Source organism: Corythoichthys intestinalis, chromosome 13 (genome assembly GCF_030265065.1).
Source record: "Corythoichthys intestinalis isolate RoL2023-P3 chromosome 13, ASM3026506v1, whole genome shotgun sequence".
NCBI lineage: Eukaryota > Metazoa > Chordata > Actinopteri > Syngnathiformes > Syngnathidae > Corythoichthys > Corythoichthys intestinalis.
The window spans coordinates 45,504,426-45,523,131 of NC_080407.1; the positions used below are offsets into that span (position 1 = coordinate 45,504,426).

Below are 18,706 nucleotides of genomic sequence, written 5' to 3' on the forward strand. Positions count from 1 at the left end.
CTTTTAGGTGTCAGTACAAGTGAAACCGGTGTACGCTCCACCGCAACTGCTCCCCATCGGAACCGAGACTATAACCTACCTCGCGGTCGACCGCTCCGGGAACCAGGCCAACTGTTCTTTCACAGTCACCGTCATCGGTAAGTGTCTCTCACATGATCTGTCTAGCCTACCTGCGAACCGAAATCATGTGCGTCGACTTCGATTTTCAAAAAAAGTATCAAATTTATGTCAAATTTCTGTAGGGCACATATCAGACAATATTTGCGGTCCAACATGTATATGTTATTATCTATATTTAGTGCTACCAGTACGTGTACTTACATGCAATTGTACTACAAGTACTACGCTGATTTGAACTTCAAGTACATACTGTATAGCCGCCACCCAACAAATTTGACATGACAACGGCTTTTGTTCATAGATAAGCCGTACTGGACTATAAGCCGCAGCTGTCCTCACTGTATTATGGGATATTTACACCAAAAGATATTAACCATTAACACTTTGACAGCGGCATCATACAACTGTCATAAGCCCAACTGAACCACCATGGAGCTTAGAACCAATTTGCTGCGTAACTTCATTGCTTCAAGAAGCTTCATTTGGCCATACCTGCTCCTTTGGGGGAGACAGTCAACCTCTGCTGCCAACACTGTTCTTGTCCAACATGCTTCCTAGCATGCATTGCAGCGCTACAGATGTCATACCATCCATCCATCCATCCATCCATCCATCCATCCATCCATCCATCCATCCAGCCATCATCTTCCGTTTGCTCAAGAATCAGGTCGCGGGGGCAGCAGCTTTAACAGGGAAGCCCAGACTTCCCTCTCCCTAGCCACTTCAAACAGCTCCTCCGCCAGGACCCCAAGGCGTTCCCAGGCCAGCCAAGAGAGATAGTCTCTCCAGAATGTCCTGGGTCGTCCCCGGGGCCTCCCGTCGGTGGGACATGCCCGGAACACTTCTCTGGGGAAGCGTCCAAGAGGCATCCAAATCAGATGCCCGAGCCACCTCAGTTTGCTCCTCTTAACCTGGAGGAGAAGCACCTCGACGCCAAATCCCTCCCGGATGACAGAGCTTCTCTCCCTATCTCCAAGGGAGACCCAGGACACCCTACAGAGGAAACTCATTTCGGACGCTTGTATCCGGGATCTTGTTCTTTCGGTGACGACCCACAGCTCGTGACCATAGGTGAGGGTAGGAACGTAGCTCAACTGGTAAATCGAGAGTTAAGCTTTTTGGCTCAGCTCCTTCTTTACCACAATGGACCCGAGCAGAGTCCGCATTATTGTAGACACTGCACCGATCCGCCTGTCAATCTCCCGCTCCCTCCTACCCTCAGTCGTGATCAAGACCCCAAGATATTTGAACTCCTCTACTTGGGGCAAGATCTCATCCCCATCCCGGAGAGGGCACTCCACCCTTTTCTAACTGAGGACCATGGTTTCGTATTTGGAGGTGCTGATCACACTCTGATGCGAACCGCTCCAGTGAGAGTTGGAGGTCACCGCTTGATGAAGCCAACAGCACCACATCGTCTGCAAAAAGCAGAGATGCAAATCCGAGGTCACCAAATTGGACCCCTCCAATTCTTCGGCTGCGACTAGAAATTCTGTCCATAAAAATTATGAAGAGAATTAGTGACAAAGGGCAGCCTTGGTGTAGTCCAACCCTCACTGGGAACGAATTCGACTTGGCTCAGTAACCCGTACTCCCGGAGCACCCCGCACAGTACTCCCCGAGTCACACGGTCATTCACACTCATGACAGTGTCATGTCATAATTATGAGTGTCTAATGAATGTCTTAATAGCTCCAGAGCCGCATGTGGCTCTTTTATTCTTTTGCTGTGGCTCTTCGTGACTATGGCAGTGAACTTTTTCAGGGCCATTGACAATGTTAGACACCCAATCATCATTCCGCTGTTAATTTCAATGAGTTCATCACTTGTAGACGTCCAGTCTATTTTAAAAGGGAATGGGTTATGAGCTGTGGCATTCCCCAGGGGTCAATCTCAGCACCCTTACCGTTTATTCTGCATCAGCAACATTGCATGGACTTTGATGGGAAGGGTCTTTTCAAGCTTCTAATATATCATTCAATTTCAAGGGGAATTGTGAAAAATTTACCGACTGAAAATTTTTCTCACTTATGATTATTTGTTTCCGCGTGTGTTCCGATTGGCTGCTGACCGCCACCTCTGAGTTGGTTTTGCGCGTGACTGCCAGGAAGCGTAATTGTAGGCTGACATTTACAGGAAATGTCGTCCAATCTTAGTCACTCAGGCAGCTCATTCATCTCAGCAGGTGCAAAAAAAAAAGCACAAAAACAAGGCTGTAATCCCAGTAGCAAGGGGGAGGGGCTTTATGAGCATTTCCATATGTTACTAGTACGGGGGTGGGGCTTAGTTTTTCTTCATGGGAAACATGTGTTTAGCTCATTGGCTGCCATTGACGGTGTTAGACGTCTGATTATGTGGCTTTTAAAAACTAAACTATGACGATTTAAATGAGTTTATCACGAGTAGACGTCCAATCCATTTGAACTGAAAGGGTGGCAGTGAATGAACGAGCGTTCATCCGTCCCAGTTCTAAAAAATTGGACGTCTAGCACCGTCAACGAGTTAACCAGCGCACTTTGACGATGCGTTTTCATTTTTTGTGCGCCAGATACGGAGTCCCCGGTGATCGACAGGTGCAGGTCCCCGCCTACGCTCCAGGCCACGGACGCGGAGACCGCGGTCGTCTGGGAGGAGCCCCAGTTTTCCGATAACTCAGGTATGTCTGGTGAGCGCTCTCCCGTGGTTGCCTCCCCTCCCCGCTCCCTCTTTCATGATGGATAAACAAGATCTTTTCCACTGAGAGTCTGGAAAAAACGGCCACTGCTTTGCATGTTTCCTTTTACAGACCTTGGATTGATTGAAAGAGAAAAGAAATGCTGTTAAAGAGAATTTGTCACCCCCGGTGCTAAAAACAGACAATGATTTGAGAGGAATTTACAGTGGTATGAAAAGTATCTGAACCTTTTGGAATTTGTCACATTTCTGCATGAAATCACCATCAAATGTGATTTTTGTCAAAATCACACTGATGAAAAAAAGTGTCTGCTTTAACTAAAACCACCCAAACATTTATAGGTTTTCATATTTTGATAAGGATATAGTATGCAAACAATGACAGAAAGGGGGAAAAAGTCAGTGAACCATCACATTTAACCAACGGTCGTTTTGCTGGATTTTGACTGATTTTGCAAGGCCCACAAAAAATTCTGATCTTTTGCTAAATAAACATGGAACCCACCAAAACAAAGATTAGACTCTCTTCTTTCAGTAGGAAAAAAAGTTCATGTCTTTTTCCATTCTTTAGAAATCAGCATTAGAAAATAGCTTAGTTTGAGCAATTTTCCAATTTCTGATTGAGCTTTTTGTGAAAACATACATTGCAAACATAACTTTGACTTTAACACAGCTATTTTTTGCTTTATTTAAATCCCAAACATCTGATTAATGTTTTCCTTTTACAAAATAACAAACAACCAGACAAATAGAGCTTTTGAGAGCAAAGTAACAATTTATTTACACATAAATAACTGAGAGATCAGACTCAAAGGCATCGTCCGCTGCACTGGTGGTCCGGGTCGTTCTGCTCGGTTGTCCAGCGCCTGGCATCCTGGACGTCCATTCGGTCATCTTCCGCCAGCGCCCCGGCCACGCGGCCCGGCTGTTCCTTCCATTGAATCGGGTTGCGGGTCTTACCAAATGCGCTACTGCCCTCCAGTGGCCAGTTTTATTGCTTTAAAATGGATTTTCAGCATTGTGCTTTGGAGCTAAGTTGAATCAGAACCCAGAGATGTCTCTTGTGAAAAAAAAAAACGTAAAAGACACATAGATACGTCTTTGGGACACTTTAACAATTAAAAATGGAACATATTTATACGTTTTTGGGAGCAAATGAGTTAATATTTTGTGGCACTCCCTTTGTCAGCAATAACTTCAACTAGACAGACTAATCTTGGCCCATTCTTCTCTACAAAACTGCTGAAAGTCAGTCAGATTCCTGGGATGTCTAGCATGAATCGCTGTCTTACAGTCATGCTACAACATCTCAATGGGGTTCAAGTCTGAACTTTGACTTGGCCACAAACCATTCTTAAGTTGATTTACTTCTGTGTTTTGGATCATTGTCTTGTTGTAGCATCCATCCTCTTTTTAGCTTTAACTGTCTGACAGACGGCTTCAGGTTTTCCTGCAAAACATCCTGATAAACTTTTGAATGATTGCAAGTTTTCCAGGCCCTGAGGTAGCAAAACAGCCCCAAATCATGACATTGTGTGTTACTCCCAAACAATTCAACTTTGGTTTCATCAGTCCACAAAATATTTTACCAAAACGTCTGTGGAGTGTCCGAGTGCCTTTTTGTAAACAAGTTTTCCAGGTCCTGAGGCAGCAAAACAGCCCCAAATCATGATGCCCCTTCCACTATGCTTCACAGTGGGGATGAGGTGTTGATGTTGGATATCTGTTCCATTTTCTCTCCACACATGACGTTGTGTGTTACTCCCAAACAGTTCAACTTTGGTTTCATCAGTCCACAAAATATTTTGCCAAAACGTCTGTGGAGTGTCCGAGTGCCTTTTTGTAAACACGTTTTCCAGGCCCCGAGGCAGCAAAACAGCCCCAAAATATGATGCCCCTTCCACTATGCTTCACAGTGGGATGAGGTGTTGATGTTGGTTACTGTTCCATTTTTCATCCACACATGACTTTGTGTGTTAGTCCCAAACAGTTCAACTTTGGTATCATCAGTCCACAAAATATTTTTCCCAAACTTCTGTGGAGTATCCAAGTGCCTTTTTGCGAACAGTAAACGGGCAACAATGTTTTTTTTAGACAGCAGTGGCTTCCTCTGTGGAGTCCTCCCATGAACACCATTCTTGGTCATAGTTTTACATATAGTTGATGTGTGCACAGAGATATCGGACTGTGCCAGTGATTTCTGTAAGTCTTTAACAGACACTCTAGGGTTCTTTTTTACCTCTCTGAGTATTCTGCCCTGAATTCTTGACGTCATCTATGGTGAACGGCCACTCCTTGGGAGAGAAGGAACAGCGCCAAACTATCTTCATTTATAGACAACTTCTCTGACTGTCGATTGATGAACATCCAGACTTGTAGAGATGGTTTTGTATCCTTTCCCAGCTTTACACGGATCAAAAATCCTTGAGGGCAGGTCTTCAGACAGCTCTTTTGACCGAGCCATGATGCAATGGTTCTCATCAAGAACTCTTCATTTCTTACCAGGTGTGTTTTTTATTGTGGGCAGGGCAGCTTTAAACCACTCATCAATGTTTGGGCAATGGGCACACACCTGACTTAAAATGTTTGGTAAAAATCGGTTTCAATTGCTCTTAAAGTCTCCTTAGGCAGAGGGTTCACTTACTTATTGTTCCCCGTTCTGTCATTGTTTGCATGCTATCCTCATTAAAATATGAAAACCATAAATGTTTGGGATGGTTTTGTACTGTATTTTCATCTGTGTGATTTTGACAAAGATGGTGATTTTAGGCAGAAATGTGAGAAATTCCAAAAGATTCAGATACTTTTTCATCCCACTGTATGTTAAATTAGCTCGGCTTCACATTCGCGGAGGTCACAAACATTCATCTGTGATGTTCATCCAGTGCGGCCTGCGGAGGCTTTAATTTGCACCCTCCGCTTCCTGTCCGGGAAAGGAACGCGTCGAGGTCCCGCCACCGCTTTGACTGACTGTCGCGGAGCTTCTTAAAGGTCCTAAAAAATGGTGACCATGTCCAAAAATGAAAATGACTGCAAAAATTTAGCTTTGTTTTAACATGTGATAGTTATTCCACCTAAAACAATGAATTAAATGCCCGTTTTTAGTTGAGACATGACGATATGGTCTACTATAATTTTAAAGTGACATGTTGTAGCATTTCATAGCACATTTAAAGTGCCTTTGACAGTGTAAAAAAAAATCTTAAATAGCATTATTATGTGAATTAAAATCATGTTTTGAGACAATTCGACTATATACAACAATTTGGCAAAGTTTAGATGACAAGAAATCAGGCTTTCAATCAGCCGTTTAGCAACTCCTGTCATTATGGCGCTCTGGCGCCGCCATCTGGATGATGACGACGGCAGAGTAACCATTTCAGCCCAGTGGAGGAGGAAGATTCAGAACGAGGAAAACGCGACAGAGAGCAGGAAAATGTCATCATTGTTTTTTATCTCTGTACTCCAATATTTTTACAGGATTATTTTTATCTCAGTATTTTTTCCCAAATTGCTAAATAAATTGTATGGTCATGGCAAATAACTGTTTTGTGCTAAATGGAATTTGAAACATGAAAAATGCATTTATTCAGTACGACAGGGCTAAATTACCGCACAATGGTCAAAACTGAAGACTTCTCAGCTAGGCGACCTGCTAACCCGAACCGATCGGCTCTTCCAAGTCTCGTCCTCACCTCTACAAAGGAAAAATTAAAAAACTACCCAGACTGCTGTTACACACGGCAGTGGGGGTGCTAGCCTTCACCGATCGGCCAGCCCTGGTGGCGAGCAGGTCGTTCTGCTGCCCTGGCATGCAGACAGTGCTTGTCGCCTGGGAAGCAGAGGGAAAGAACGCTGAAAACGGCGCATTCTCGTTGGACAAACCGGCCGACGTTAGAGCACGTGGCTGCCCAAGCCCAAGCCAAGGATAGCGCTCTATAGGCTGGCACGCCTTTATCGGCCAGCGACCATAGTGTGCGACAAGCTGCCAGTCGTCAGCCGAGTTGCCTTCTCGGTGGACAGAGAGCATTGTCACCCACAAAATACAAGCCACCTCCTTATTAAAACGTTTGTCATGATCCCAGTATCTGAAATAACATAAAACACAGAGCTTACTCACTTCGCCATCCGTCCAATGTTCTTGTTTGCCCATTCTTCGCGGTGAACAGCATCCTTTCAGAAATCCAAAAAGCCTAACAACACTCTCCCTGGTGTAGCAACAAAAGCCTGCAGCACGTTGGGCTGGCGTGACACAAAAAATAAACAATTTAATCTGCAAAATCAGTTGAATTAGCAGTCCTTCTGCATAGTGTAGTAATGTAGGCCAGGCCCCCCGGTGGCCGAAAAGTGTCATTGCATTTAATTGACTTTCCTATTGAGTATATAAAAGTTGTAAATCAATAAAATTGCTACAAAAATGAATGAAATGAACAAAAAAAATATTTTTGTAATGGCTCAAAATTATTTTTCGAACAGATCATGTGAGTAGCAACTTAGACGGTCATTTGCTTTGCATATAAATTTCAACAAAAAATAATATATATATCTATATATTTTTTTTTTTTTGATTGAAGATTTTTTGGGATTGAATGATTTAGACAAAAATGTCCTACCCATAATTCGGCCCAAACACAAAAAGGATTGCTTCAATCAAAATTTTTTCGATGACGAATTAAGTGTTCAAACGCAAACTTTTCAATCTCAAATATTTTTTCGCATTCAAAAACTTTCACCATCATTGAAATTTTTCTTTTTTTGAAGTGATTTTCTTTTTGAATTTTTTTTTTTTTTTTTGAAGCAACTTATTTTTTGATTGAATAATGACATAAAATGTCCTAGCCAAAATGTGGCCCAAACACAAATCAACATTACTTCAATCAAAAAAATAAAATAAATAAAAAATCAAAGAAAAATAGCTTTCGCATGCATTTTTTTGAGTTTCTAATTTATTTTTGCAGTCAAACAGTTTTTTTTTTTTTTTTTTGCCGATCAGCGAAGACAATTGACAACCCTGCCGCCGTGTGAAATGATCCGGGCTAGTTTTGTATGATTTTTTCACTTCAAAAAGCGAAAATAAGACTTTGAGATTTTACTTAGTTCGGGCTAGCATGTCGGCTAGCTGTCACCCCTCTTGGTTTGTTAACATTCTCCGAAGCTGGGTGTTTTCTGAAATTTCCAGGTTCGCGGTGAATCAGTAATAGACACACTTTTGCAAAATAGACAATGTTTATTGATTAGAAAATGCAGAATAAATGATATTTATTGATCACAATCCCACAAGAGCAAGCAAACAAGTATCAAGAAATGTCAATTCCAGAATCCCTGCGTTACCGTTACAGCAAAACGAAATGTCCCTTAGCAATGAAAATCGCTTACCGTGACAAATGAGCGGGGAGCCAAAACACGAAGGAACAAAGCCAGGCGATCCGTACGTAACCCGCTGGCGGACTTCACGGTAAGCGATTTTCATTGCCAAGGAACACCTGGTTGTGCTGTAACGCAGCGCGGGAATCCTGGGATTGACAAACTCAAATCTAGCTCATCGTTACCCTTGTTTTTGATGCTGGTTGCTTGCTCTTGTGGGATTGTAATCAATAAATCTAATTTATTCTGCATTTTCTAATCAATTAACATTGTCCATTGAGCAAAAGTGTGCCTGTTACTGATTCACCACGAACCTGGAAATTTCGGAAAACACTGGGGCAGGGAAATGACAAAAGCCTGACTAATTACGGTGGCAAAAAATATCGTTCGAGAGGTGTGACAGTATCATTTGGCTGACTAAATCAGATGAAACCTTGACCCTGCCGACGTCATCCTCCTGTTGGTGACGCTAGAGCCCTATAATGGTAGGCGTGGCTAAACGGCGGATTAAAAGACGAATTTCTCGTCATCTGCTTTGCCAAATTTTTGTATATAGTCGAATCGTCTCAAAATATGATTCTAATTCACATAATAATGCTATTTAAGACTTTTTTTATCCTTTCGTTCGCACTTTAAGCCATTGCGGTGCAGAAAAAATGACAAACTGGATTTCTGAGTGGCCGGTTGCACCCTCTGGAGCTTGCAAAAGCACTGAAGTAAACTTCTTCTCACGTGACGCAACAGACGCTTTGGCGACCACCTGTCTGCAGTGCGCCCCAACCCCTCCGCCCATACGTAATAACAGGCTGCGCTGGCGTCCCTCAGGGACGTCAACCCGGCTCCGTTTCAGTGTTTTGTTTTGCCGGGCCCGCGCCCTGAGGTCAGATTTAAATTTAGCCGCTACTCACAAACTTGTTTTCTTTGACATACGGTGTGTATGCGTCAAAGAGGGCTGCCCCGTCTCTATTCCTCTCCAAGGGACTGTCAACAACTTCATTCAGGAGCCTTTCAGTCCGTCGAAAACAAATCTACTGAGACTTGACTGCCCCCTGCAGGATACCCAGAATCAACTTAATTTGTTTGTGTGCTTCTCTAAGGCGGCCGTCTGTCGGTGACCAGCAGCCACTCCCCAGGTTCGCTCTTTCCAGTTGGAGAGACGTTGGTCCAGTACACCGCGAGTGATGCGGCGGGAAACAGCCGCACTTGCAACCTAACCGTCACTGTGCGAGGTAAGTCTGGGAATTACTGGGAAGGTTTTCTTTAGATGCTTTGACATCTACAGTCCCTGACAAAAAGTCTTGTCGCTTATCCATTTTGTAGAAACAATTGCTAATAACTAGGGCTGTCAAAATTATCGCGTTAACGGGCGGTAATTAATTTTTTAAATTAATCACGTTGAAATATTTGACGCAATTAACGCACATGCCCTGCTCAAACAGATCAAAATGACAGCCAACAATGGCAACTTGTTACTTGTGTTTTTTGGATCAGTCGCCCTCTGCTGGCACTTGTGTGCGACTAATTTTATGGGCTTAAGCACCCATGAGCATTGTGTAATTATTGACATCAACAATGGATGGGTACTAGTTTATTTTTTGATTGAAAATTTTATAAATTTTATTAAAACGAAAACATTAAGAGGGGTTTTAATATAAAATTTCTATAACTTGTACTAACATTTAGCTTTTAAGAACTACAAGTCTTTCTATCCATGGATCGCTTTAACAGAATGTTAATGATGTTATTGCCATCTTCTGGATTTATTGTTATAATAAACAAATACGGTCCTTATTTACCGTATGTTGAATGTATATATCCATATTATGTCTTATCTTTCCATTCAGACAATAATTTGCAGAAAAATATGGCATATTTTATAGATGGTTTGAATTGCGATTAATTACGATTAATTAATTTTTAAGCTGTAATAAACTCGATTAAAAATTTTAATTGTTTGACAGCCCTACTAATAACCTGACTTTTAATTATTCAATTGGTTTCAGAAATGGCTCATATGAAAGTTTCCATGGGCTTGATGGACTGCATTCATGCGGTTCGGCAAGGATTCATACAATTTATTCATGAAGTCATCAGGAACATCAAAGAAAGAAGTCTTGCATGCCTGCCAGAGTTCATCAACATTCTTGGGTTTCGTCTTCCATGCTTCCTCTTTCATTCTGTTCATGTCTGGTGATGGGGCTGGCCAGTCCTGGATGATCTTCATCTTCTTTGCCTTGAGGAACTTTGAGGTAGAGATTGAAGTATGCAGAATTTGTCCCTTTTTACGGTTAGGAATGTAAAAGACAGCGAAGATTTGTTAATATTTCAGATAGAGATGTCCCGATCGATCAGCATCCCGATCGATCGGGTCCAATCACGTCATTTTCAAAGTATCGGAATCGGCAAAAAAATATCGGACATGCCTTTTTTTTAAATATATACTGTATATTTTTTAATTAAATCGTTTTCTAATTGTATTTAACGTTACAGACAAAATGTCTTACACTCATCCGGAGTCTTTAGTTTTGGCTTAAAGTAGGGCTATCAAATTTATCGCGTTAACGGTGGTAATAACGTTTAAATATTTAACGCAATTAACGCATGCGCTGCACTACCCACTCACACATTGTCGCCTTCAATCTATAATGCCACCGTTTCATGTATCCATAGATTTAAAAGTCAACGTAAAATGAGTAGAGAGAATTTTGGCAGCCTTTGAAGCCATTTTTGAATTGGCTAAAGCCTTACAATCCCTCTCTCCACAATTAGTAATATCGTGGGAAGCAATGTGGGGAAGCAAGGTAGTAGTTGATCTTTTTCTTAACACCCTATGTTATTTCCCAACGCAGAGAAGATATACACAGTCATGGTTGCACTTCCCATCATGCATTTGGGCAGAAGTTAAATGGCTATAGTATCATTTACTGAAAGCTCAACAAATACACTAGATGGCAATATTTAGTCACAATATACAAAGTCACATTTATCCTTTAAGAATTACAAGTCTTTCTATCCGTGGATCCCTCTCACAGAACGAATGTGAATAATGTAAATGCCATCTTGAGGATTTATTGTCATAATCAACAAATACAGTACTAATGTACTGTGTTTTGAATGTATATATTCGTCTGAGTTTTATTCATTTTTTTCTTAATGCATTGCCAAAATGTATATGATCGGGAAAAATTATCGGGAATGATTGGAATTGAATCGGGAGCAAAAAAAAAACAAAAAAACAATTGGATCGGGAAATTTCAGGAACGGCAGATACTCAAAATAAAACGATCGGGATCGGATCGGGAGCAAAAAAACATGATCGGCACAACCCTAATTTCGGATTATTTATGTTGCCTTCCACCCAGCAGATGTCTTGCACACCCTCATACTGGATGTAACCCCAGACCATGATTTTGCCACCACCAAACTCTCGGATCATTGCGGACTCCAGTAGGTCTCCTGCAATATTTGCGGTGACTGTGGTGTAATTCAATGGAAGATTCATCTGAAAAATCCACCTTTTGCCACAAAACAGTGAAGTTTGGTGGTGGCAAAATCATGGTCTGGGCAGAGGTGTCACGTCCCATTAGGCAAACCAGGCAATTGCCTCGGGCCCCCAGCCAGCAGGGGCCCCCAGAGGGCCAACAGATTTAGCACATTCAGCTGCAGTGACAAGTGCGACAGTGCCAGTGAAAGCCTTGTGTCTGAGTTCCCTGAAGCCCCCCCCCCCGGCCCCCCCACGTGACTCAGAGTGACAGTGAGCAAAAATTTGGCTTTTTTTTAATTGCCGTATATCCAAAATTATCCTTTTGAAGCGACAAAAGAAAGAAAAAAAAGCAAAAGAGGTGAAAAGGAAGCAAGACAGCGGTGAGTGTACTATGTTATTGTATTTTTATGTCCTAATGTAGTAGAAGCCGGGCACTTTGAGTGTCCTAAAAAGCGCTCTATGAGACCGAGGCGTTATTGTACTTTTATTAAATATTAGGGCTGCAGCTATCGAATATTTTAGTAATCGAGTAATCGACTGAAAATTCTATCGATTAATCGAGTAATCGGATAAAACAAATACATTTTTAGGTGAAGAGCAATTATAAATATACATGAGAAAACAAGACATTTCATCTAATCTTGAACCACTTTCAGTCAATCAATGTCTTTATTTTCGATGTATATTGTTGAAAACAGCCATCAATTGCATCTCAGATGTAACTAGAATAAAAAAAAAAAGACTAATTCACTGCTTTCACTCAAAAAACGTTTAGATATTATTTAAAAAAAATGTATCTATATATACTGTATATATATATATATATATATATATATATATATATATATATATATATATATATATATATATATATATATACCCAAAAATGCCGTTACGCTTGATAACACACATCACTTAAAAGTTAGGATTTTTCCCCACGTGTTTCAAGTGAATTTCTATTTGTGTCAAGCCATTTTTAAGTTCTAGTTAAGTTTTAAATTAGTCTAAACTGTAAGTCCTGATAGGATTTTGGGTTTTTGCAGTGTTCAAAATAAATGTATGATGCAGGAGGTATTGGAGCACATTAGGGACCAGTGCTACTTGGGTGTTTTATCCAGCAATGACTACTGAGCTAAAATTGAGAGTTAGCATGATTAAGTTTTTATTTTACACCCTCATCACTCCACAATGCTATGTTATGTTAAAGCCTGTATGTAAGACACATTAGCCACGCATCAACAGTGGTTATAATTAATAGAAACCTAGCCCTCTGCTGGTCTAACGTTACGTGAGCTAGTAGTGACAGTAACGTTAAACTTATTTATTAGCGCTTAGCGCTCTTTATTAGCGCTTAGCACTCTACTGCTTTAAGATGGCGGCTGTTTACTAACGCTGCCCAGACGCGGCCGAGTCTGTCATATCGCATCTAATTCAACATACATGTGGTCTCTATGAGACGCATCAGACGCTACCTGCTACCAACGTAGCATCGTGCGGGCTCATATTTAGCAACATCGGCGTCGTTTGTAGCGGCTGTCGGCTGCAGTAAGTTTTTTTGTTTTGTTTTGTTTTTCCTTCTTCCTTTCCGCACGTGACATCAGCGCGTTGTCCCGCATTAAAATTAGTCCGAGCAAAACGTGATGCTTCGAGCTGTCAAAATAAACGATTACTCGAGGTGAATAAAATTACTCGGATCAGTTTTTAAACTCGAGTTACTCGAGTATTCGTTTCAGCTCTATTAAATATGCTATTGCTCCAAGTGTCCCCCTCACTTGCACACACTCGAAGGGCCCCAGGTTGCTTGTTGCCTGGGGCCCCCGGGGACCCTTGCTACGCCTCTGGGTCTGGGGTTACATCCAGTATGGGGGTGTGCGAGAGATCTGCAGGATGGAAGGCAGCATAAATAGTCTGAAATATCAACAAATCTTAGCTACCTTTTACATTCCTAACTATAAAAAGGGACAAATTCTGCAGCAGGATGGTGCTCCACTGCATACTTCAATCTCTACCTCAAAGTTCCTCAAGGCAAAGAAGATCAAGATCCTCCAGGACTAGCCATCCCAGTCACCAGACATGAACAGGATGAAAGACGAAGCATGGAAGACGAAACCCAAGAATGTTGATGAACTCTGAGAGGCATGCAAGACTGCTTTCTTTGATGTTCCTGATGATTTCATCAATAAATTGTATGAAATCTTGCCGAACCGCATGGACGCAGTCCTTCAACCCCATGGAAGTCATACGAAATATTAAATCTGGATCTCACAGCACCACTAGTTTCAGATTCAGAATATTTATTGTCAGGTTATTAGCAATTGTTTCTACAAAATGGATAAGCGACAAGACTTTTGTCAGGGACTGTACTAGTAGGAGGGTGTATCTGTGTCCAGGCACGACTTGCGATCAACCGTACATCCCAATAAACGGAGAATTCATCTGCTCGGACGAAGCGAACGGTGTTAACTGCACCCTACGCTGTAAGCAGGGCTACAGTTTCACTCAGGATGCTGTGCACAGTTACTTCTGTGCCAACAATGGCTTGTGGGAGCCGCCGTACTCCCCAGACAGACCCGACTGTTCCGGTTAGCGTCACAACTTAACAACTTTAGTCGCAGGATGCCTCGAAACGTCAGCATTTTGGATGTTTTTTGTCAAACCAGTGAACAGAGTGGCTAACAACGGACTGAAGCCGTTTGAGATGCTGTTTAAAGCCTCGCGCTGTGATGACGTGGACTTGGTTGTGACATTCACGGGGGAGTTGGAGTCTAAATTGGGAAGCATGGTGAGGAAATTTCCAGGTTTTTCCTTGGGCGGCAAAGAAGTTCTTTTCACGAGTTTCTGCTCTTTGCAGCTTCCGAACCTTTGCAGCGGCGACGAGGTCACTTGCAAAGTGGAGGTGATGCCACAAGGCAATTGTCTGGAGTACAACTACGACTACGAGAACGGTTTCGCCATTGGTATATTTCGCGAGCTCCCAGTTGGAATCTCGGCCCCGCTTAGCTTTTATATTGTCTTTGTACATGTTAGGACCAGGAGGTTGGGGTCCTCAGAGTGGTCAAGACTACGCCTACTTTGAGTCGGGCTTTGCCACAGGTGCCCGCCAGCCTGTCGCGAGGCAGCAAGGTCGCCATCGTAGCAAAAGGCACAGAAGGATTAGGGGCCCTACTCGGGACCAGAAGATCCAGATCTTTTTCAACATCACAGGTACAATTAGGCTACGTTCCCAAGAGAATTTAATACGATACCATGATCTGCATCTCGTTCGGATCTGGAAGAAGTTCAAGGAATAGCTCTAAATCTTGAAGTTGCTTCTGAACTTTCTTCCCAGCAAGCGTCCCTCTCCCGGTGTCGAGGAACGATTCCGTGGAGGTGGCCAATCAGAGGCGACTCCTGCGAACCCTAGAGCTGCTCACCAATCGCTTGAAGCGAACTCTGGCCAGGCAGCCTCTCTCCAGTTTCCATTTGTCCTCGGAGATGATCGTAGCAGACGCCAAGTCACTGGAGAGCAGGAAGGCTTCGCTCTTCTGCCGACCCGGCTCGGTGCTCAAAGGAAGGATGTGCGGTAAGTGGGCCGGAAGAACTCCTTCAGTCTATGTGTTCTGCTTCAGCGCTGATCGCGTGCACTGTTTACAGTCCAATGTCCGGTGGGCACGTATTTCTCCCTGGAGTATAATGAATGTGAGAGCTGTGGGCTGGGCTCCTACCAGGACCTGGAGGGTCAGCTGGAGTGCAAATCCTGCCCTGAAGGGACATCCACCGCCTACCTACATTCTCGCAATATGGCCGAGTGCAAAGGTTGTCCAGCTTTGAAATCCAGTATCACTAGTTTCTTCAGACCAATCAGTCTTGTTGAACTTTTCTGTGTGAAAATGTGTTTTCAGGACAGTGTAAACCTGGCAGTCATTCTATGAACGGCTTGGAAATTTGCGAGTCGTGCCCGCTGGGTCACTTCCAACCCGGTTACGGAGCCAGGGAGTGTCTGGAGTGTCCTGACGAGACGTCCACCGTCACCCGAGGGGCGGTGGACCAGCTGGAGTGTGGAGGTGAAGTCCTGCCAGTAAAAATCACAGGAGTTTTCTCGGAGTAGAAGTGCTGATTTTACTCCAACAATGTGTATCCTCCATACAGTGGGGCAAATAAGTATTTAGTCAACTACTAATTGTGCAAGTTCTCCCACTTGAAAATATTAGAGAGGCCTGTAATTGTCAACATGGGTAAACCTCAACCATAAGAGACAGAATGTGGAAAAAAAAACAGAAAATCACATTGTTTGATTTTTGAAGAATTTATTTTCAAATTAGAGTGGAAAATAAGTATTTGGTCAATACCAAAAGTTCATCTCAATACTTTGTTATGTACCCTTTGTTGGCAATAATGGAGGCCAAACGTTTTCTGTAACTCTTCACAAGCTTTTCATACACTGTTGCTGGTATTTTGGCCCATTCCTCCATGCAGATCTCCTCTAGAGCAGTGATGTTTTGGGGCTTAGGTTGGGCAACATGGACTTTCGACCCAGCCACGTCTCATCTTCAATGCCCTTGCTGACGGAAGGAGATTTTCACTCAAGATCTCTCGATACATGGCCCCATTCATTCTTTCCTTTACACAGATCAGTTGTTCTGGTCCCTTTGCAGAAAAACAGCCCCAAACCATGACATTTTCACCCCCATGCTTCACAGTGGGTATGGTGTTCTTCGGATGCAATTCAGTATTCTTTCTCCTCCAAACACGAGAACCTGTGTTTCTACCAAAAAGTTCTATTTTGGTTTCATCTGACCATAACACATTCTCCCAGTCCTCTTCTGGATCATCCAAATGCTCTCTAGCGAATCGCAGACGGGCCTGGACGTGTACTGGCTTCAGGAGGGGGACACGTCTGGCAGTGCAGGATTTGAGTCCCTGGCGGCGCATTGTGTAACTGATAGTAGCCTTTGTTGCTGTGGTCCCAGCTCTCTGTAGGTCATTCACTAGGTCCCGCCGTGTAGTTCTGGGATTTTTTCTCACTGTTCTGGTTATCATTTTGACGCCACGGGGTGAGATCTTGCATGGAGCACCAGATCGAGGGAGATTATCAGTGGTGTTGTATGTCTTCCATTTTCTAATAATTGCTCCCACAGTTGATTTCTTTACACCAAGCGTTTTACCTATTGCAGATTCAGTCTTCCCAGCCTGGTGCAGGTCTACAATTTTGTCTCTGGTGTCCTTTGACAGCTCTTTGGTCTTGGCCATAGTGGAGTTTGGAGCGTGACTGACTGAGGTTGTGGACAGGTGTCTTTTAGACCGATAATGAGTTAAAACAGGTGCAATTAAAACAGGTAATGAGTGGAGCCTTATTAGACCTCGTTAGAAGAAGTTAGACCTCTTTGACAGCCAGAAATCTTGCTTGTTTGTAGGTGACCAAATACTTATTTTCCACTCTAATTTGGAAATAAATTCTTTAAAAATCAAACAATTTGATTTTCTGTTTTTTTTTTTATTCCACATTCTGTCTCTCATGGTTGAGGTTTACCCATGTTGACAATTCCAGGCCTCTCTAATATCTTCAAGTGGGAGAACTTGCACAATTAGTGGTTGACTAAATACTTATTTGCCCCACTGTATATTGGCACTGATCAGCTTATGAAATTCCTGAATCTCCCCCGCAGTTCCGTGTTCGTCAGGTCATTTCTCACGAACCGGCCTGGTTCCGTGCTACGCTTGCCCCAGAGATTACTACCAGCCCGACCACGGACGCTCCTATTGCTTGTCCTGCCCTTTCTACGGAACCACCACAGTTACCGGGGCGACCACCATCCAGCATTGCTCCAGTAAGAGTTCAATTTAAGCTCTGAAATGATTCCCGCGTCATTTCAGCTTGGCATTATCTTCTACAGAAGCTAATTCTCTTGTTTTTGGCTTGTTGCTCTCAGGTTTCGGCTCCAGCTTTCTTCCCAAAGAAGAGAGTGTGACCGCCGCTCCAGAGGTTGAGGTCATCGAGGACTACCAAGCTAGCAGCCAGGTTCGCCCCGCGGTTTTTCCTCTCGATCTAACCGTGCCGGGCTTTGTTTTTGATCCTGATTCGTTTCGGCAGGTTTTCCACGAGTGTTTCCTGAATCCCTGTCAGAATAAGGGAACCTGTGAAGAGGTCGGCGCTGGCTACGTCTGCACCTGCATGCCGGGATTCACAGGTGAACAGACACTGGGACTGAACCGCGAGCACAGATCTAGGTGAAGTCACTAGTACCTTTGCTTCATTCCAATCAGGGGCCAAATGTGAGGTGGATGTAGATGAATGTGACTCGGATCCATGCCAGAATGGGGGTCTGTGTAAGGACGGCATGGGAGAGTTCCAGTGTCAGTGCAAGTCGGGATATTTAGGTCAGGAATTCTTTGAACGTTCCTTCAAATGAACCAACTAACTTACCAAATATTGAACTCATTGATGTCCAATCCGTTTTGACCGAGAGAGGTCAAAGGACCATTCAGATCTGGACTCACCAGTTCGACACCCCTGCTTTAGACCATTTCTTTCCCTTTTGTCTCAGGCTCCTTGTGCGAGGTGGAGGTGAATGAATGTCTCTCGTCCCCCTGCCTCAACGAGGGCGTGTGCGTGGATGAAGTGGACGGATTCACCTGCAGTTGTGCCGGAGGATTCACGGGTTAGACCAGAACTATATATATATATTTTTAGGGCTGCACATTGGCAGCGAAAAGGCATAGAAATGCGAGTGGACACAGGCATATTGTATACCATTTGCAGCCACTTCTGGCAGTCATGGTTGCCCAACTTCCCAGCCTGCATTTGGGCGAAGCAGGAGACGATCTTTTTCTTAACGCGCTTAATTGAACACAACGCAGAACATACTGTATACCAGGGGTCCCCAAACTTTTTCCTGTGAGGGCCACATAACTTTTCCCTTCTCTGATGAGGGGCCGGGGTCAGTTTTTAACAAAAAAAAAGTGTGACGATTGCTGGAGTGCCTAAATGTAAAAGTTTATTGTTTTTCAGAAAGCCACAATCAAATAACCCTTGCTGGATTCTTCACGGAACAAAAGTAAATAAAATAAAAATAATAACAAATAAAA

General features: G+C 43.1%; 1 protein-coding gene across 1 annotated transcript in view; it reads left to right on the forward strand.

Moving 5' to 3' along the window:
- Positions 1–18,706, forward strand: part of svep1 (sushi, von Willebrand factor type A, EGF and pentraxin domain containing 1) — a 151,773-nt gene that overhangs the window by 85,318 nt on the left and 47,749 nt on the right. The window contains exons 11-25 of the mRNA XM_057853998.1: positions 8–137; positions 2,669–2,776; positions 9,255–9,386; positions 14,032–14,223; positions 14,302–14,423; positions 14,493–14,598; positions 14,669–14,845; positions 14,970–15,203; positions 15,275–15,436; positions 15,523–15,684; positions 17,287–17,448; positions 17,551–17,639; positions 17,712–17,808; positions 17,885–17,998; positions 18,166–18,279. Of these exons, the coding sequence (XP_057709981.1) occupies positions 8–137; positions 2,669–2,776; positions 9,255–9,386; positions 14,032–14,223; positions 14,302–14,423; positions 14,493–14,598; positions 14,669–14,845; positions 14,970–15,203; positions 15,275–15,436; positions 15,523–15,684; positions 17,287–17,448; positions 17,551–17,639; positions 17,712–17,808; positions 17,885–17,998; positions 18,166–18,279 (2,101 nt within the window). The remainder of the gene's footprint in view (positions 1–7; positions 138–2,668; positions 2,777–9,254; positions 9,387–14,031; positions 14,224–14,301; positions 14,424–14,492; positions 14,599–14,668; positions 14,846–14,969; positions 15,204–15,274; positions 15,437–15,522; positions 15,685–17,286; positions 17,449–17,550; positions 17,640–17,711; positions 17,809–17,884; positions 17,999–18,165; positions 18,280–18,706) is intronic.